A 21,769-nucleotide genomic window follows, 5' to 3' on the forward strand; every position below is an offset into this window, starting at 1 on the left:
AGATGTTGAATTAAATCCAAAATAAATCAAAATGTAGCAGTTGCTTTTAAACAATCAGTGCATTGGTGTAACTCGGGGTCTGAATGGAATCTTTCACTGCATTTCCACTTTTACTGGTAACCAAATGTAAAAATATTATAACCTATAATTTAAACTTTATAACCTAAAGGGTTTTTCAGGCCACTATACAAATGTGTTTAAAAAAGAAATACTCATAATGGGTAGCATTCCCTTTTTGTTCATATCACAACTCTTCAGAGTACCAAGTTCAGTTAAAAAATAAGAAAAATACATTTATCATCTGAGAGGCTGCATATAATCCTTACCAGCATGAAGAGTGTTCTAAAGACATCCTCCATTTTGAAAAGACACTATGGTCTTGATAAAATAGTCCTGTACCTGCGATCAGTCTAGCATAGTTAGAACTGACTGAATACAAGTTAATAAAAATATTTCAAAAACCTCTGGGGATGAAACTATAAATATATTTAATACCATAAATATATTTATGGTTTCATCAAGTAGAGGTATCAAAGTATGTTTTCATCAGAAAACCCAGTTTTGGTGAAAACATGACTTTTGGGGGGTGGCACAGGTGCATTTTTGGCTATTTGCGAAATTTAATTCACAGCAACATCCAATGGGTTTTGCCAGACCCACTCACTCAGTCATTTTCAGTAAATGCTTTATCCTTGTCAAGGTCAAAGTGAATCTGGAGTCTATATCCTAGGAACAATGGACATGAGGCGGGAATACACCCCTAGATGGGATGACAGGCCATCAAGAGGCCCAATGCCCATGCACGAAGGGACAATTGTAGCCAATCTACCTACTGGCATGTTTTTGGGAGTTGGGAGGAACCGGAGAACTGACATGGACACTGGGAGAATATGTACAGGAACTCTAGAGGGAGAGTAACCCGAGCTCAGGATCAAACCAGGGACTCGAGCGGTGAGGCAGAAACACTACAGCACCCCCATGCTATTAGTTTTCCCAAACCGCCACAGGTAGTGCCTGATTCATGATCAAAGCATTATTTGTTCCCAAATTTTACATGTGCATAGATTTTGGGATAGGGTGTGTTTTGATTAAGTGTGGCTATCTGCATCTTCAGTTTTATGAACTGAGCAGATAAAAAAAAAAAGCTGCATTCTTATTTCAGTCTTTACTGTTTTTGCCTTCTGCCTTTGGCTAAAGGCACAAAATTGGAGTTCTGCTGGTTCAGTATCACCATTGTCAGATTGTCACCATTTTTGCACAATTAAAACCTGACTATGGGTAAATGCTTGACCTCACTCTACAGCTCTCTCTCTCTGTTTGACTGGACTGACAGCAGATGAGTCAGAGCTGCAGTCCTTATTTTTCAAGCTTACTTTTTAGTGCGCAGTTTAAAAAAAAAAAAAAAAAAAAGTCCAGGTTACACAACAGTTGTGCCCCATCTGACCACCTACATCACCCCACGTGTAAGAGTGTCCATATAAATGACTGGGCCAATAGAATTGTATCTAAGGTTTATGAAAAGATACACTTCACTCATTCATCATTATGAAAAATGTTTGCTGTACATGTATGAGAGTTAACAGGAGCAGGATTAAAACTGATGGGCACTATTATGGTTGACTAAAGTCTTTAGGAAGGTACATCTTATCACTTAATTTTATATAGAAATACATTTTGTATTACCTTATCACTTGTATTTCTCTTAACCCCTTTCCACTCTAGATCAAAAAACCATCATCTCTGGGGGAGAAATTGGCACAAACATGAATGGGGTAATCATGCTTTAATGATAAATATTTAACATGTCTAATACAAATAAATATTGCACAGGCAAAAAAAAATAAATAAAAAATTCATACGTACTGTAGCATTGACTGTTTAGGGAGTCAGCAAGGTCACAAAGAGAAACATGTAAAATGCTCCACTGCTGGAGATGAATTCACAAAAACAAATACTGAACAAGATTTGGCTGTGAGGCTACTCCTTTGGAAACAAGAACATTATTGCCAACAGTCAATGCCCTTTCTACACAAGAAATGGACTAGCTGGCAAAGGACAGCACAATAATATGATCACCTACCAAGATGATCACATCAGGGCAATGAACAATACAACTTGTGAGAAATAAACAAGACAAAGAAATTCATTCGAGTTAATTTTTTGTACAATTCTTGCAATTATACACAGTGCAAAGTGGCAAACTAAAAAAAAAGTACTGATTACACACAAAACAAACTTAATATATTTAAGTGCTCTAGTTAGCTGTGCCTAAAGGTGAAAGACCATCACACATGTGGCCCATAGGTGACAAGGCGAAGAGAGTGCAATCCCATAATGCAACAACCACGGATTAAAGCTGCAATGTTGTACACTGGTGCCCCATCAACTGCATTGTACTGAGAGTACAGCCAGGCCGCTGTAGGAAGAACAGGCGCCGCCACAGCAACCAGATCAACCAAGAAGCTGTTGCTCGAGTGGCTTTTCCCCACAACAGCTGTATTAGCACTGTTGCAAGTATCCTTCATGCCGAAGTCCAGCTCTTCCATGAATCCTGGAGCTACTTCAGGTTCTGAACTCTGGGTTGACCCACCAGGGTCCTGTGGAATTAGCACTGTAGAATGTGCAGGATTACAGGGAATGTGGTCCATCCCTTCAATCAGGTTGGGATTATGAACTTGAGACAATTTGTTTTTAGCTGGTTCCTCTGTTTGGGGTAGGTTGGATTCTTGTGCTTTGGGTAACTGTTGGAGAACATTTGAAGACAGCCCGGTGGCTTGTAGCTTCAGTAGATGTAAAAGCAGGGCTTGGAGATCAGGGTTATAGAAGGTCTCATCTGTTTGGACTGCCTTTTCACTAGAAGTATGTTGCTCATCAGCAATGGTTTGAGTGTGGATTTGATCTTTTGAGCTCTTCACAGGGTCTTCAACAGAACTCTGCATCAGAGTGGACAGTCCTGCCTCGCTCATGAGCTTGGCACTACCATCTTGGCTGTAGTCCACAGCTGTAGACATGAGAACCTGCTCAAGCACCTCCATCTGGTTGGGAGTCTCCTCATTAACAAGCAGCCCACTATCTGCCATATCTTCCTTTGCCTGATCCTCAACCTGCAGGTCTACTTTCTGCTTCCCTTCAGAGAGCTTTTCTGGGGAGTCACATATGAAGTCCAGTGTGGGCTCGTCATGCATTGTGGAACCACTTTGTGCCAGTTCCATGCTATGCAGCAAGGATTCCAGCTTCCTGTTCTGGATGTTGATATCAATAAAGTACTTCTGAATGCCTTTATCCTTCTCCATCAGACTGTTCTTCATTGTCTCAACTACTTGCCGTAGCTGTTTTATCTCCTTGCGTGCCTCCTTGAGAGCCAGCTGTGCCTCCACACGGTGACACTCTTCCTCAATCCAGTCCTCACGCATCCGGCCCAGCTGGGACTTCAAGTCCTGAATTTCAGATTCCCTGATGGATGGGAAATAATCACCTTTATGCTGCTTTTATGATTAGTACTTAGCTGATGACACTATGCAAATGATACGTCTGGGGCTTACCGATCAGAAACGGTTTGCTCAGAATCCCCGAGCTTGGTCCTCAGGTGCCGGATTGTCACCTCTTTTTGTTGTAGAGGGGTCAGGTATTGCTCAGGATTGGGAGGTCGGATGCCATGATTGTCACCACATGAATGGTAGCTCCCTCTAGTGGTTCTCCTATAATAAATTAAACTTAAGTCATATTATTGTAATAGGGTAGTACAGATAACCTGCAGATGTACACAACTGAGCAATAATAATTAAAATACAATGACATAGCAAATAAGCCGTTTGTGAAATAATTAAATTGATACACTTGTAATGGAATTAATGGATGTTGCAGTACCTATGGAAAAAAAAAAAAAAAAAAATAGAGCCCAAATCTTTAGCCTTTGTGGCACCATACCCATTATCAAAGTGAGGTACTAGAATAACTAAAATTACTGTAGTAAGGAATGAATCAGTAGAGCACAGCCTTAAGCAGCAGTGCTGAGATGGGAGCACAAGCTCTCAGTTATGCTTTGAAATAACGTCTGCAGCTCTGTTATAAATAATACACTAGAGGGAATGAACAAAAGACACTGCAGTGCTCCTATCAGACATTAGTAATCAACAGAAATGCATATAAGGCCATTAATATAAATACAGTACATTAATGTTCTTACATTTGCTATCTATTGTTAAGACTGCAACTGCAGTACAATGGCACAATCTAAAAAACACAAAAAAACAAAAACTAACATTAAACAATAATAAAAATGAACAGAAACATGAGATCTAGAAAAGCTCTTGAAGAGGCACAAGGCTTTGAATAAACCTCTGAAGTCTGTAACCATGTAGGAAACATGATTAACAATTTAGTGAATGAGTTCAAAGTTTAGCAGAACCCAAACATGACTGATGGTATGGACTCATTTACATAGAGGGTGAGAAATGTTACATAAAAATGTGATCATTCCTTTTCTCCCTATAATTGAAGGTCCGTCAATACCTACTTGACTGTGGGGCTTGAATTGTTGCTGATACTTGAAGAAAGGGTTTTTTTGGGGGGTGTCCTGTAGGGGGCATACAGTTCTGCATCACGGGGAGCAGTAGGGCTTCCTGGAGGCTTAAACACAGGCTGGCTTTTGATGTGCGGCAAACGACTAGAGAGCAGAAAACACAAGACAACAGCTCTGATTACTGGCTATTACACTACTGCTGTAAGAGGGGACTTGAGAAATGTAGAAACATTCAACAAAATGGTAGAGCATCTTAAATCAGCCAAGTAAATGGGCAATAAAGTGAGCTTCTCCATTAATGTTTATGTAAATGAAAAAGGAAGAGTGTGTGTTGATACCAAAATCTCGAGGTACTATACTTCACCTGTGTGAAAGGAAGTTCTTTTTCCCTGTGGAGTTGTTGGCCATAGTTCCACGGCCCTTGATGCTTCCAGTACTGCTGGAGGAGCTGAAGTCAGCCTCACTGCCTGCAAAACATGAATGTTCTCCATGTTTCAGTAAACCATACAAAACACCATATATATATCTGCTTCCATACTGCCAGACCAGAGACCCAAAAATCCTGTAAAAAGCAAGGTGTATACACTGGAAAAATGTAATTCAATTTTCAAGGCCAGCCAAATGTATTTTCCTAAACATAACGCCATTTTTGATATACATAATGTCTAGCATCCACAGTAGAGAAGACCAGACTGAAGAAAATAGGGTTTGATCTTCAGCAGCTACACCATTATCACTCAGATCACAGCATTTTAACATGTGAAAGGGTATAATTGTGTGCTGCCTGCAGAATCATCCCCCTGACAAAACTCCCGATAAAAGTAGCCATAATCAGACACAAAGTACACTAGACAAAAACACCAGTAAGGTTATGACATATGGTAACATGCAACATAAAGATGAAAAGCTTGTATGAGTGAGCTGATTCACAACACATAGTCCTAATCTCACCACATACATAACTACAAGTGCATAGACATGTACCTGAGAAACACCTCTTTCCTTTTGATAAAACCATCACAGTGTGCACTTTGAACTTGTGAGGGAACAAAACAAACTACTAAACCTAGCAGTCTTTCAGTGTCTCAGTGATTGTGATTTTGCTAGTCACATCATTGAGCCAATGGGGGAGGTTAACTACTTCTAATTACACTGATTGGCCAGCTGCGACCCAAGTGACCCACCAATCAGCAATCACTCTGTGTATGCACAATCAAGTAAACAACACCTGTCTCACCATGGTTTGGAATGGTTGCAAATAAAAAAAAAGCTTTCAGTCTTCAAGACGGGTTCTAAATAACAATAGTAACATTATTAATGATGGGTAAAAAGCTAATAGGGGACAGCAAGATTAGATATAAGACCAAACAATTAATAAAACCAGATTAATATTATGTATTTAATTTAATAACAATGTATTATTAATAAACACAGCAAATAGATTAGAAGTAAAATCATCAACAGGTTTTCTAAAATAATTTTTTATGGTGGGAGACATGGTGGTACAGTGGGTATCATTCCTTGTCCGTGCGAGATGAAATTTTGCACGCTCCCTCCGTGTTTATTTGGGTTTCCTCTGGTTTCTTCCCACCTTCTAAAAACAGGCAAGTTGGTGGATTGGCTACTGTAAATTACCACTATTTATGAGTGAGCATGTGAATGTGTGTGCATGAAGCCCTATGATTGGCTGGTGTCCATCCAGGGTGTCCCCCTGCTTCATGCCCAGTGCTCCCCAGGATAGGCTCTGGATCCACCAAGACTCTAATCAGGATAAGTTGCTGAAAATGAATGAATGACCTTGTAAAGTGTTAAAATATTCAAGGTGAGTTCCTAATCTCCAGGCATTCCAGAAAAGTGCCAGTACAAGACAAAAAATGTTTTAACATGCTGCAGTACTGCTGAAGGTATATACTGTGCAGAACAAAGAGAAGAAAATGGCTTGAATGAGCTCACATAGATAATCAGGTGATATACCTTGTAAGTAATTTAGTATTTCATAATTGGAGACCAACATTATACTCGTGGAGGCTTGGGACTACACAAGTGAGCTGATTAATGAAGAACAAGACACTTCTCTACATGTTGAAGTTTGTTTCAGGATTCAGCTAGCAAGCCACAGAAAAGTGCATTGTAGTAGTTGGTTCTGGAAAAGACACATTAGCATTTGACCATCTGGTAGTGACATAAAAGGTTTAATTCTGGAAGAACTAAAAAAGATTTTTTAAAAGAGAGGCTTTTTAAAGTGACTTCAAAGCATTTTTAAACATGTGCTTCAAAGCAGAGTTGACTATCAAACATTACTCACCCTGTATTACACACCAAAAAAGAATATGCCTTTGAGATTTATGAATATGTGAAGCGGTACCAATAGATGACCTCTGACTTGGCTATGTTCATTATTTTATGATTTGTCAGTTAGACAATGTGCTATAATAAAAAATAAAAACAACAACAACAAACAAACAGGTAATGTATGTAGTAGATGAAAATCATGTTACTTGAACTAGAAAAGTTTCTGCACTCATTTGTCCAAAAAAATAGATGGAGACATTTTTTGAAAAGCTTACATTACATCATAGTGCAGCTGCTTCACAATAACTGCCTGTTCAATGATAATAATAATAATTCCAAGGTCATTATTATATTGTTTGACTGAGTCAGTAAAAGCTCAGACCAAGGTTTGGATAGGAATGAAACATTAATATTTTAACATATTACAAAATAGAACATTTGATAGAAGAGCATGAAATAATACAGTCAGAATGCAGTACAAAAAAAGTAATGGAGTCCTTAACAAAATGGGTCATTCGTATATTCAATCCATTGCTAGCCATAACTGCATAAATCATGCCTTTAGGGATCATTCAGTCTGACTCTGCTCTAAGATTAATGAACTTTTAAGGTCTTAAAAATATCGTCTGGTCTTTTTCTACTCTTCAACTGCCCAGTTTCAGTGACTATGTTTACATGCACATCAAATTACATTTAAGATCTATATTCAGGTTGCAGCCATATTCTGAATGCGATGTTTATATTCCTGTACACATGGTTGTTGTAAATATACCAGAGTTGCCATTCCTAAATACCTAGCCTACAGCTAAGCATCTGTTAGCACACACAATTCCTTGTGGAGTGAGTCTACGCATATTGTATATCTCCTTTCTGTGGATTTTCTGAATAAGGTCTTTTACATGCAATGAATTTCCGATTAAAACAGGCATATTCCAGGGGTGGGAATAAGAATATTGTCTTAAGCTGAATCAGGCAATCAGCGTTTACATGACTCAGTACTAATCAGAATACTGCCAACTTCTGAGTAATATCAGAATATTGATGTGCATGTAAACGTAGCCAGTGAACCTGTGCCCACTGTTCCCTCTGATTCTTAATTTTTGCCTGTTCTTGGCTGGAACCCAAATGTTGTAGTCCATCCACTTTAAGGTTCGACGTCTTGTATTTTCAGAGATGCTTTTCTACTCACCATGGTTACACAGAGTGCTTATTTGAGTTACCATAGACTTTCTGTTAGCCTGAAACTGTCTAGCCATTCTCCTCTGCCCTTTCTTATCAACAAGGCATTTCCACCTGCAGAACTGTCACTCACTTGATGCTCTTTGTTTTTTTTTGCACCATTCTGTGTTAATATACTTCAGAAATATTTAAGCCTCTATCAATCTATCACCAACAACCATGCCATGCTCAAAGTTTCTGAGATGACATTTCTGCCTGTTTTGATGTTTGATGTGAATATTAGCAGAAGCTCTTGACCTGAATCTGCATGATTTTTTGCACTGATTTGTTGCCATATAATTGGCTGAAGGTACAGGTGCCCTCTATTGAAGTGGCAGGTGAGTGTATAAAAGTGGGAGTCCAACTTTTAACATGGTTATTTAAGCATCCGTTTAACAATAAGTAGTTGTATGCAGTTTCCATTAAGAGCATGCTTTCTTTGTCTACAAACCACACTGCTCAGCAAAATTTTCACACTTACCCAAGTCTGCTGTGTTTTTAAAAATATATATAAAACAGCTCTAAGATGACATCCGCTAAATCTCAGCAAATATTTACTCACCTCTGTGCAGAATAGAGGGTTGTTGATGCTCCCTGTTGTGCTTCTGTATAATGCCATTACACTCAGCCACTACACTGACTCTGACCCTCTTGACCTTGGCTTTGCTCTTCACTGGTATGGGTGAACTCACAGAGCTGTTGTCTGAGACAGATCTGATTTTCATTGGAGACAAACACTGACTGCTTGGACATCCAGTGTCATCTGAAACCAGGGGAGCACACTTCAACACTGCAAGCAAAAGTTAATGCATAATGCTTTTCCTAATCCAAGTATTTAGTGTTTAGACCTCAGGACTCAGGAAGAGTAATGCTCTTAAATGCAACAGTGTCTGTCTTCATGATATACCCAGCATACCTGATGAGAAGCTGGTAGGACTGATGGTTCTGTTCTGTTTTCTGCTGATGTCACAGTCTTTGCTTTCATCCTCAGACAATGGAAACTCAGAAATCTGTGAATCCTTAGGACGAAAAGGTTGATGCATGAGACGGGGGATGCGGCTACGAGTGCTGTCCTTTCCGAACGACTTCTTCACCTTGAGGAAATGTTCAGTTCATTAGTGGAACGGGGAACAATCTACTGACTTTGATGACCATGATCAAATACTTAAATCTAAATCTAATTTTCAGATTGACTAGATAGAAAAGTTATGTTTATCGTTGTGGGTATGAAAACAAAATACCTTGTATTCCTGGAATGGCCCCATCCTGCTTGAGTCAAAACACACTTCGGGTCTAGTCCTGTGAGGGGGGAAAAAGAGATTATTTCACCTTTTTTTTTTTTTTTTTTTTTTAAATATATGTGTATCTCTCTGTGTTCTTTTGCTTCTTTGTCGAAATAAAGATCAAAATTATTGTTTGTATCTTTTAATATCTACTCCAGAATATTGCTTTTACTCAGAACCACAAGGATCTGCACACCGTACATTGCTATGTTTGGTAGACTTTATATTTAATTTTTAGAACTTTTTTGTCCATGTGTCGTGGGAAAAAAAAGTTAATTATAATGTATTAGAGCATCTAATGTTTTCTTATGCAAATTAAAATTGTGATTAACCGTTTTGAGCAGGATTTGTCTGCATGACTTTTATTCTGAAACCGACCTGGAGGAAAGGCACAGTGAGATATTCTCCTGTTGTATTTCTCTTCGACGATTTTCAGGAAGTAGATGCAAATGTTAAAATCAAGATTCTTTCATAAATCACACAATTTTAGTGGGAACTCTCACTAAGAGATATTTCCCGCCTGACGTTGATGTTGGAATGCTTATCGTTTTGAGGGGAAAGAAAGCTAATTCATATTAAACGAGCTACCCTTTTCTGTGGTCATGACATGATGCCTGTTTGATAGAACTGGGCTTGAAATTCAAGAGAATTGTCTACAGTAACACCACAACACTAAAATATACTACAACAGAAATAAGACAGACTGAATTTGGAGCACAGTAAACAGTTAATTGCCGTAGCAGCACTAGCAAGAACACTCCACTAGGTAACCTGGGTAATGTGAGCTAACCTGACAGGATTTCTATGAGGGTTTTGGAAAGGAATGTGTCCATAAAAAATAATTATAATTTATAACACTTCTAAATTATAAACAATTTTAAGCCAGAACTGCTGACTATGATTCACTTCTGGTATTATTTTACTAGTTATACATCAACTTATAACAACATTTTGCCAGTTGTGTCAATCCAATATAACCAACTAAACTCAAATGTCAAAAGCTCAAGTCTGATGTTAGACTGTTACTTTGAGATTCACAGAGATTGACAGACTAAACAGTAAGGTGGTAGTGCTAAAATACATTATTGCTAACAGTTAAAAAAATTTGCACGTTTGCATCACAACTCCAGGGTTGGGGGTTAGATTCTCGCCACGGCCCAATGTGTACAGAGTTTACATGTTCTCCCCGTGCTGCGGGGGGTTTCCTCCGGGAACTCCGGTTTCCTCCCCCAGTCCAAAGACCTGCATGGTAGGCTGATTGGCATGTCCAAAGCGTCCATAGTATATGAATGGGTGTGTGAAGGTGTACATGAGTATGCCCTGCGATGGACTGGCGCCTTGCCCAGGTTGTACTTGTGTCCAATGCTCCCTGGGATAGGCTCGAGGTTTCAAGCGACGCTGGAGGATTAGTGGTATAGAAGCTGGATAGATGGACTAGCTTCTTTCTTACATCAGTTCATCCACTAGTTAAAAAAAATATTTATCTCAATCTGCATCCTCCAGAAGTAGTGGGGAGATTGTTTTGGTATTTGTTAAATGTGTTTCTAGGCCTATAATAACCTTCATTTTAAATATATCTTCACAACCTCTTGAATATCATTATTACCCTATTCAAAAACTCCACATTAGCCTGACCAGCTAACAGCTGCCTTAGCACAGGCCAAGCTGCTCTGGCTGGTAGAAAGCAGAAAGTTTCTAAATGACTGTTACTAATGGAATAATGTAGACAACTTGCTTTCAATAAAATAACACTGTGGTAATGCAATTATATATATCTCAAATATTTACTGATCAAGTTGGAAGGAAGCTGGAAAACATCTTTTCAGCTGGCAAATATGGTTGTGCTTGTTTACTTCATTGCAAATGATGTCATCATATAAGAGGTTTATCATATCACTAACTCTTTATGTGCTTTCTCTTTGGGAGAACATGGATGAGGGATTAAAACTGACTTAATACTTGACTTCCTTCCATCTCTCTCTCTCTCTCTCTCTCTCTCTCTCTCTCTCTCTCTTCCTCACTAGCTCTCAGGCACGAATAAGAGAATCACAGCTTAATATTTGTCAAGAATTCTGGGAATTTATATATTAGAATTATTCACCTGTTGTCCGAAAAGTAGGTCCTTGGGTCTAGTCACTATTTCTTTCACAAAGTGTACATTTTCTTGTTTGTCATTCAGTGAACATTGCCTGTAGCCTCAGCATGTGTTTATTACTTGCTTTTTTGTGCTTGCTGTTTAAGCAACATATTGTAGGGGTATTGATTGGGTATTGTTGGGTGTTGATTGTTTGAACCTCATTTGTCAGTGACCTAAACTGACATAGCAATGAAGCTGAAAAGCTAGGAAGGATTGACTGTGTCTAATATGTATATACAATAGAGTAGACCCAGATGATTTACACTTCATTACAGTTATTTTTAGAGGATATGAGATAGGATATAGGTCATGTGCCATGGATGAGAAACTCCACAATATACTAGAACGCTAAGGACTTGCTTAATAAAAATATTAAGCTGATAAACTCTCCTTTCTCTTTGTAGATGTTAATGATAATGGATTACCATCATGGATCACTGTTTGTTCATCATCATCATCATCATCATCATTATCAATGATTGCTTTTGATATAACTTTAAATAATGAGATATCATACAACACAACACGAAGAATTCACACATCAGCCAAACAAAAGAACATTACTATTTAAGTAGTACTTTTAAAAGGAGATGTTTTCTGGTGTTGTCGTCTTTTATGTAGATCAAGGACGTTCATTTTTTAGTAGTTTAATGATGCTGATTCATTGTGATTAACAGGAAGAGTTTACAGAAATGCCCCATATGCAGTATCTTTCACTTAGAAAGATGTATTTGGTGTACCTTTAAAGCATTACTATTAAAAAAAACAATTACAGTTAACTTATGCAGCATTTGTATCATTTCTAAAGATACTATATACACTATATCCATGTTTCCAAGTTAAGGATAAATATTAAAGGTACACAAAATGTAACCTTGTGGGTACCACCCCACCAACAAGGAAAGCAGTTTAGTGATATGATTTCTGAGAGTGCAACTGTCCAACATGCAAACATGTTACACTGTAGATAATTAGGACAATGCGACAATAACGTTGTTTAATATGCTTTTATTTTAAAAAGCCAATGTTTTACATATCTATCAAGGGTTATCCAATATCTTCAAGTCTAAATTAGTCTACATTCGAAAATAAACTTTTTTAAAAAAATTATCTAGGCTATATTAGGCTTTCTGTTTCGAAACCTTTTGTAAGGCTGATAACTTGATAATGAAACGCACAGTGCTCAGTGTATATGCTGTGGCGCAGTAGGTAAAAACACTTGCCTTGTGAGAGGCGTCTTCTTCTTAGCAAGCTTTCAGAGTGATGATACACAGCCCAGAAGAGCAGTGTGTATACAGTATGTGTGTGTTCGTGTGTATGTGTCGGTAGCGTTCTTTTATCCCACCTTGTGCTGTTCCTCACACGCTTTCACTTCACGAGATGATGACTTTCGTTATAGATGGGCAAAAATCCCGAGGATGTACCAGATTCCCAGCTACGCCAGTGTACATATAGCACCATCTGAGTGTGTTATGCAACACGGCCAGTGTTAACCCTTACTTTACCGCTCCCTACCAGATTTTACAAACCTTTAGCTATAGCTATGGAGATTTCTGAGACCAGTGTTATGTTGCACTGCGAGCAGTCTATGTCAGCACAGTGCGACACAATTACATAAGACCATGTGCCTGCTTGCTCACTTACTTCAGTGCGAATGACGTCATTGGTGACAGTGGTCCAGTTTCACCACGTCACTTGATATAATCTTTACATTTTATGCCTCAATGCATTACGTAGCATGTCAATGTCAGACATCTAGTAGTTTTCGTTTCTTTGATTGTGATCAGAAAAGCTTTCGATCCAGCTGATTTGCGTTAGAATGTAACCAAACATGTAAGTCTGAGGGATGAGTTTAGGCCTTTGGGGAAGTGTATGGTTTGTGAGGTTTGTTGAGGTAGAATTTCAGGGGGTATCCGCAGTGAAGATGAGTTCAGGATGATCAGATTGACTCAGTGCTGCTGTTTGTCGGCTCTCCATGGTGCTGAAGTGAGAGAGCTGAGAAAAGGCGCCACAGATCTGACCGCTTAGCTTCTGGTACAGCTTTGGACGTGTTAAGCCCCTGAGCAACCAAAAGTAGTTTATTTTGATTACTTTTCGTCTTCTGGTATTCAAAAAAAGGCTGAAAGTACACATAACTATTATAAGTTTGGCTGTTTTGTTATTCAAGTGCTAAATGACTGTGGGTGGAGGCAGGCCTATAAATCGAATAAAATGCTATTATCTGTAATATATTCTGTCGCTTTTTTATTTTTATTTTTTATTTTTAAACAGACCCATTATACTGAGAGAGAGCCTTTATGCATGATAAAAACCCTAAAGGTAAACACTACCCTCTGGTGGTAGAGGTGCAAAACCTGCCAAAGGACACCTTATGTACAGTATATTAGTCAAATACTGTCTTCTTTGCACATTTGAATGTCAATCATCTTAGATAGTCTTTCTTAATACTGTAAGTATTACTTGTAATCTATAATACAAACAGCTTTATTGCTTCTTGGAGATATTTATACAATGGTATAGATGGGAAAATTCTGAAAAGGGGAATTGGAAGGATTATTTCTCTCCAAATCAGTCACACAGACATTTAAACTGTTGACACTGAAGAGTAGAGGGATTAATGTTTATAATAACAACAATAAAAACAACACCAACTATAACAACAACAATAATTTAATTTTAATATTAATGAATACTTAATTACACTGTCTTCTTCCTCTTCCCATTATTATTATTATTAATATTATTATTATTATTATTATTATTAATGTTGTTGTTATTATTATTATTATTATTATTATTATTATTATTATTATTATTATTATATAGCTTGAATGTTCTCCCTGTGCCACGGGGTCTCCTCAGGGCACTCTGATTTCCTCCCCAAGTCCAAGGACATACGTTGGAGGTTAGATGGCGTTTCCAAATTGTCCGTAGACCTAGTGTGTGCGATTGTGGCCTGTGAGGGGTTGGCACTCCGCCCTGTGCCCCGATTTTACTGGGATAGGCTCCAGGCCCCCCGTGACCGTGTGTAGGATAGGATAAACCGTACGGAAAATGTATTATTATTATCATCATTATAATTATTATTAAAAATAAAGACAATCCATTGTGAATATTGACTACTCAGCAAACAGAAAATTACAGCCTTTTAAAATCCTTCTGAAAGTAATTCTGCAGACTCTTTCGTTTGGCTTTTTTATTTTTTATTTTTTATCGTGTCATTAGCTAAATCACGGATAGGGGGCAGTGCAGCTCCAGAAAACTCTACAGTGTAAACCTGTGGTCACAAAACTGTTCCTGGAGATCTACCTTACTGTAAACCATAATCAACCATAATCATGCCCACCTGACCATCTAATCATTGCCTTAAGAAAATCTTGATGAACCTAAACAGGTTTGTTAGCTTTTGGTTGGAGATGAAACCTGCAGGAAGGTAGATCTCCAGGAACAGGGTTGGTGAGCACTGATGTAAACGATGTAGGACAGTTTCAGGCCTCTATTCAGCTGCCCGTTATTGTGATATAAACAGTGTGCCTTCTATGCAAGGTATATTACTGATAGAGTATTTATAATTTTAAGTGTAAAAATCTTTGGAGACACACAGACATCAAATGACTCAGTATAGCAATAAAAAGAGTATTAAGTAAGAAAAAATATTGCATCTTGTATTTATTGATCTTTTTTCCAAAAAAATAAAAAAATAAAAAAATGTTGTTTGCAGTTTACAGTAGCATTCGCACATTGTGTAATCTACAGCTCACTGTTTTTTGGATTTGCATGAAACTTTACGCATGGCAACGTCTCTAAATTCAGCTGTAGCCAGTGCAACAGATCTGTGAATATTTGCTGCTGAAATGTTAACCCCTGTCAGCAATGTTAGTCCGCTCGTAATCTCGGGCTAACTTCGCCCGGAGGCTTTGCGGCTCCCCCTCCCTTGTGCGCGTTTTCCCCCTTGTCCCAGTGTTGAGGTGGACAGAAGTGGGCAGAGGCTTCTCCAGTAATTGTGTGAGCGCACGGCGGGTGGGCGTGTCCCAGCGGCTCTGGCGGCCTCGACGTTGGTGCGTATACAGAGCGCAAAGCGAGCGCACGTCACTGCTGTTCCTTACTACACCGCCTGTGAGTAAAAACGAACCGAAACGCCGGCTTCACTGTGGAGAAGATTTCGGCGCACATTTGGGACACCGCCGCTATGGACGCCTCGCGAACACTAGCGCTATGCGTGCTCTTGGTTTTCCTGTGGAGTTTACCGTGCACCCAGTCGGCCGCGATTGTGCCTTCCTCGGGGCCGAAAAGGAACAGGGGGACCAGGAGTCCACATGATGGACAAAGGTCACCCAAATTTCTTAAAGAGGTTTTTGCGTCATCCCCCGGTCTAAGTGGACGGGATGATTTTAAGAACTCGGTTGTGCCACACGATTACATGCTCTCCATATACAGGACTTACTCTGCCGCTGAAAAGCTGGGGCTAAACGCGAGCTTTTTCCGCTCTTCCAAGTCTGCGAATACCATAACAAGTTTTGTAGACAGGGGAAAAGGTTTGTTTAATTATTTTCTGCATTCACATGGAGCTCTGATGCATGAAACATTTTAATGGTGTTGTAATGGGAGAATTGTAGAAGACAGTTTTGCACATTTCCAGTTCCAGGTAAAGAGTTTAGTCCTGTCGCGCGCATCATTTTGCTTTTTTTGTTGTTGTTTTTGTTGCACTTTACAATTAATATATATTTGTTTGTTTTATGACAGGACTAACATTTTGATAGAAAAAGCCAACAGGATTGGAAGATAAAATTGATGCAAAACAGCATCATGCCAATGATCTTAAATAAAATGTTCATGTTTAGAAAACTCTAATTCCCTCTACAACTACACTGTAATTCCCTAAACAACTTGAGGATGGTTTTCTTATTTGGGCAACAATTTAGCCCTAATTGTGACCCCGCCTCAGATTTTGGGGCGTATAGGCTACATTTAAATTGGTTTTACATTTTGACGCCAAAGTACCACGCCAATAAAGCCCTAATTGGAGCATTTTCTAAATGAAGGCTATAAATCATTCCCCAAACATCCTAGCGTACAAGCAGTCAAAATATATTTTCATATCATTTCACAATACCACTGGAGATTCACTGCCTATCTAGAAAAATCCAGTGCTGAATTATCAGTGTTCAGATGGAGTAAATCTTAATGCAACCACAATTAACTTAAATGAGCTTATATGAAAACAGTAGCCTATATGTTTGCTTTGGTGTTTTTGCAGTTTTTCAATATAGGTCATTTTTAGATAGATTTAAAAAAAAAAAGATTATAAATAGAAAACGAGTGCAAAGCTATCCAGTTAACTTCATTTTATGTAATTTTAACGATGTTAAATTCATTTCAATTGCGTGAAAGGGCACTATGAAGCAGCACAATACGTTGTTTTTGATTGCTCTGATTAGATAGTAATTATCTTATTTTGTTATAGAAATAGTTATTCATAGCAATATGTTAGAGGAAGCAGAGTTTAAATAAGTAAACCGTTTTTCCAATTCTGCAAATTAATGGTTAGGCCTATTCACTCCCAGGGGATAACATACATTATTTGATGTTATTAAAGAACAAACAAACAAACCTATTCTTGTGTGATTTTGATTTGATGTGTCACTAGTTGTGACATCAAGTTCGGACCCTCGAACCCCTCACTGGAGGAGTTTTGATTCTGATTTGATTGAGTGTTGATGTAATCATCACAATAACGAACTCAGCTCAGCTCATCAAAATATAGAGTGAATTTGTATAGAATTTTCACGTCAGTGAAAGCTCTTGGTTTTTCTACAGTTACTTACATGTTGGCTATTTTTGGAGCACTGCAGAACGGTTTTTCAGAGCTTGTTGATGTGTCCATTGGATGAATACCGATTTCTTTTCGGACACAAGACAGACGCCACAAATACATATTTTGACAAGGTTTCTATTGCATGCTAAAACACGATGCACTCAGTAAAATGCTAGAGGACTGCGTATTCACATGCCTGCGAACTGCGGAATTTTTATTTATTTATTTATTTATTTATTTATTTATTTATTTATTTATTGTTAAAAAAAAGTTTTTGGTACATAATAACTGCTGTTAGATTGCATAGGCATAGATTTAAGTGTCCTGTGCTCAGTACACCTTATTCAGTGCTGGATGCTATCAAATATCGTTTTCACACAAGTGAATATTTAATTATGATAAGGCACCAATCTGTATGTATAACGGCAACGATTAAAAAACAAAACATAAAAAACATATTTCCCAAAGAAGTTTACATTGCAATATTGGACAAAAAACAAGCGGATGAAATGTATGAAAATTACTTTTGGCACCTGAAATAACTCATTAAAACGCAGATGGCCTCTCTCTCTCTCTCTCTCTCTCTCTCTCTCTCTCTCTCTCTCTCTCTCTCTCTCCAAATTATATCTGGACAAAAATGCACACGGTTGTAAATGGGACAGTAGAGGAATTGTTTATCTGACGCCCGGTTATCAATTTTAAAAATCTTCCAAAAAAAGCTGTTTAGGCGATGCTAGTTCTAGGCGTATATCCCTGTGCAACCCTGCAAATGGGACTGCAATAACTTTTATAGTCAGAATAATCAGGCAACGCATTTTTGCACCGAAAATGTTATCGTTGGCAGAGAGCATGAAATATAAGCAATGAAGTCCTTTTTTTTTTTTTTTTTTTTTTTTTTTGTGTGTGTGGGGGGGGAGGGGGGGGGTTACTTGCAGAACTGTTAATTATTTGTTGACTTTGTATTCGATTTATTTCAAGTCTTAAAAGTTAATGCAAGCCATACGTGCATAGCAACAGAGATAAATACTCCGTTTTCTTCTGCTTTAATGATGCAACTTGTTCAGAAAGACACTCACACACACACACATATACATTGGACCTGTTCTCTATATTTTAACGGGGAAATTTATCAAAAGCAGGCGTTTCTTTTGTTTAGATTAAGAATAAACTTTGACTTGGACAAGCACGGTCACTTTTATCATTTGACTAAAAATAACATTATTATAGTGTATCATAATTAAACGCAACATGGGATACAGGATATAGTTGTGTTGATTTTTACACGGTGTTAGCATCTCCCAGGTTAGTCTAAACCGATACTTAATTCGTCAAAACGATCAGATGAATTTCATGGCATTGCTGGTTGTGGTTATGTACGACTAGGCCTCCGATTCCCCCCGGGGAGAAATCGCATGGAGTGTGTATTGCTCAGCTACACTGCCGAATCCACTGGGCCATTTTTCTTGCTGTCTTGCGCAGTCTCTCCATCAGCGCATTAACAAAGCGTTTATAATTAAGGCATGACAGGTCATTGTGGTATTTAGTTTTTTTAAATTTTATTTCTTAGTTAAACTGCTGCACACACGTAGTTTATTTTCCCTGTCAGACCACGTGGTCTAACAGGTCCAGTTCCCTTTAAACCCTCAAAAAGAGAACGGGGAACGGAATTTGGCAGTAAATATTGCTCGATAATGTTCCGTGTTTATTGGGAAAGCGCATAAAAGGTTTTAATTTGCACCCATAATAATCAGCTGATAAACTCCAGTTTCTAGTGAAAAACAATGATTTACAAATAAACAAGAAGCACTGAGAAAAATATAAAGTCTATATAATAATAATAATAATGATAATAATGATAATAATAATAATAATAATAATGCATTATGATTCATTTTTCTTGCATTCATCTTTGTATGTAAATATTCGTTCTTTTTTTCGAAACTGACTGCAATTTCTTTTCTTGTGAATCTTGCAGACGAACTCTCGCATTCCCCTTTGCGAAGACAGAAATATGTGTTTGATGTCTCCACTCTCTCGGACAAAGAGGAGCTGGTTGGAGCGGAATTGAGGATCCTTCGTAAACCCCCAGAGGACGCGCTGTCCTCTCCGTCGGGTCTCTACAACATTGAACTGGTGTCCTGCAGTTCGGCAAGGTCTCTGGACTCCAGCAGCTCTGTGGGTCTGCGCGACGCCCGAAACCCGGCCTGGGAGGTTTTGGACGTGTGGGATATGTTTAAAAGAAGACTATCCACTGCTCACGGGAGTCCGCTGTGTGTGGAGCTCAAGGCCACTGTGGGTCAGTCAGATGCTGAAATGGACTTGAGGTCACTAGGTTTTGAGAGGCGCGGTCGCGCGCAGCGAGAGAAGGCCATTCTGGTCGTGTATGCCCGCTCCCGAAAGAGGGAGAACCTTTTCAACGAAATGCGGGAAAAAATCAAGTCGGCTCGAGGCTCTCGCGGCTCCGAGCAGGACACGGGGCTGCTATTTAAAGCGCGTCGGAGACGGAGAACTGCGCTGAGCAACCGGCACGGCAAGAGACACGGCAAAAAGTCGAAGTCGAGGTGTAGCCGCAAGGCGCTACACGTGAACTTCAAAGAGCTCGGCTGGGACGACTGGATAATCGCGCCCCTGGACTATGAAGCGTACCACTGTGAGGGCATGTGCGATTTCCCGCTCAGGTCGCACCTGGAGCCCACAAACCACGCCATCATCCAAACTCTCATGAACTCCATGGACCCCAACAGCACGCCGCCCAGCTGCTGCGTGCCCACCAAACTAAGCCCCATCAGTATCCTATACATAGACTCCGGCAATAACGTCGTTTACAAACAGTACGAGGACATGGTTGTGGAGCAGTGCGGTTGCAGGTAGCAATGCACGACGGGAATATAGTTTAACACACTTGAAGTAGAGGGCGCCCAAACTCGAATCCGTGTCCAGAATAAAGTTAAAGCTCCTGTAAAACGAAAAGACGTGTTTAGGCCACATAGGGATTCATGGTCATTTCTTGCCATAACCTGTAGTCTGATAATGCTTATATTCTTATACGTGAACTCTAAATTATCACCACAATGGCACCGACCACTTTTCTACAAGGAACCTATTTTTCTATAATGGGACAGAATCCCCATTTTCATTATCTCAACATATTATAGCTTGCACAGTGCCTACGCGGTTTCCCATTAGCCACATATCGAAACGCGTAAAAAAGAGCTTAAAGTAGGATTTTCTTGTCTCTCAGGCAAGTAGCCTAAGGTAACAAAAGGCAGGTTTTGTGCATAACCGTCTGGACAGGATTCACTGGGGATTTTGTTACACCATTATCTATGAGGACTGAAAGGAATGGGGTGTTGGGCACCTGTTCAAACGCAGCCAGTAAAGTGATGTGTCTGAGCTCACTGTGTTTCACTACGGTCCGGTGCGCGGTCACGTGGTGCCTTTGCTTGCGTCCTGCTTTAGAGCACGGTTTGCGCATGCGTTATTATTACACAGATTTTTACATTATTCGCTCCCGCAGTGTTGTGACTGTAATTTGCCAAAAAAAAAAAAATCTGAAAAGCAATGTTCAGAGAGAGAGAGAGAGAGAGAGAGAGAGAGAGAGAGAGAGGGGCGGGTGGGGGGTGGGGGGTGTTTTAAAAAAGACAATGCATGAGCTAAAAGACAAAGTTGTTCCATGCACAAGGGACTGATTATGAAAAAAAAAACTTGGGTAAACTTTATTTCGAAGTGCCTGGACATTTTACTGCATGGGGTCACGGTGTCTGCTAAAAAGTCCACAAAACAAGCTCCTCATGTTGGACACAAGGATGGACCAGCAAAAAGACTTCTGTGAGCGAGCGACAGAGAGAGAGAGAGAGAGAGAGAGAGAGAGAAAGGATACCATCGCTCGCGTATTCCCGAAATGCACTTCACAGTAGCGGACTGTCCGGAGCCTTTTCCCCGCGCCTGACCCACTGATGAGGGAAAAGAGACTCGAGTGAGATTTTATTTAAATGCACATTAGCTTCGAATGCACTGTTCTTCCTTATTTGAGCTGTAAATATGTGTACAGTTAAAAACTAAAAGGCGCAAGGAGTGGAGAAATGACCAGCCACGCTTCTTTGTAAATGTTCATTTTAAATGCACTCAAATCGTTATAATTTCTATTCTATAATTATTTTTTATTATTTGTGATGTACAGAGTTTCATGATAATCTCGTATTTCTTACAGTGATACAAATTAATAATTTAAAAAAACAATGTATTCAGTACTTGCTGAGGGTGGAAATACCAATATCGATGTCTACCTCATTATGGCATAGAGTTGAAGTTTTGAGGTGCATTCAATTAGAGTGTAAAGGGTTTTTTCTTTTTCAATTCTATATACAATATATCAATGGATAATAATCCACACTATTACTGTACTAATAAAACGGAAAATGTGTTATCTGTGTGTCGCTAGTGGCTCATGAAAATAGTGAGGGAATATATATTAGAAAATCACCACTTATTTGACTTTTAAT

At 39.0% G+C, this 21,769-nt stretch overlaps 2 protein-coding genes across 3 annotated transcripts; one reads left to right on the forward strand and one right to left on the reverse strand.

Annotated features, from left to right (window-relative positions):
- Nucleotides 1-1,768: 1,768 nt before the first annotated feature.
- On the reverse strand, nt 1,769-13,024 carry sybu (syntabulin (syntaxin-interacting)). Of its 2 annotated transcripts, XM_053683052.1 has the most exons (8): nt 12,798-13,024; nt 9,274-9,331; nt 8,949-9,126; nt 8,595-8,795; nt 4,887-4,989; nt 4,517-4,666; nt 3,543-3,698; nt 1,769-3,453 (listed from the first exon to the last, which is right to left on the reverse strand). In XM_053683052.1, exons 2-8 carry the CDS (start codon nt 9,295-9,297, stop codon nt 2,286-2,288), a joined length of 1,980 nt encoding a protein of 659 aa, XP_053539027.1. In that variant the 5' UTR covers nt 9,298-9,331; nt 12,798-13,024; the 3' UTR covers nt 1,769-2,285. The 2 variants fall into 2 exon arrangements, with proteins under 2 accessions (XP_053539027.1, XP_017332370.1); XM_017476881.3 differs by lacking the exons at nt 8,595-8,795; nt 8,949-9,126; nt 9,274-9,331; nt 12,798-13,024 and adding an exon at nt 5,507-5,622.
- Nucleotides 13,025-15,477: 2,453 nt separating this feature from the next.
- Nucleotides 15,478-20,864, forward strand: gdf6a (growth differentiation factor 6a). The gene is made up of 2 exons (XM_017452848.3): nt 15,478-15,987; nt 19,243-20,864. The coding sequence occupies exons 1-2, from the start codon at nt 15,642-15,644 to the stop codon at nt 20,136-20,138; spliced, it is 1,242 nt and encodes a 413-aa protein (XP_017308337.1). The 5' UTR covers nt 15,478-15,641; the 3' UTR covers nt 20,139-20,864.
- Nucleotides 20,865-21,769: the final 905 nt, after the last annotated feature.

The sequence above is a fragment of the Ictalurus punctatus genome, chromosome 1 (assembly GCF_001660625.3).
Source record: "Ictalurus punctatus breed USDA103 chromosome 1, Coco_2.0, whole genome shotgun sequence".
Classification (NCBI taxonomy): Eukaryota; Metazoa; Chordata; class Actinopteri; order Siluriformes; family Ictaluridae; genus Ictalurus; species Ictalurus punctatus.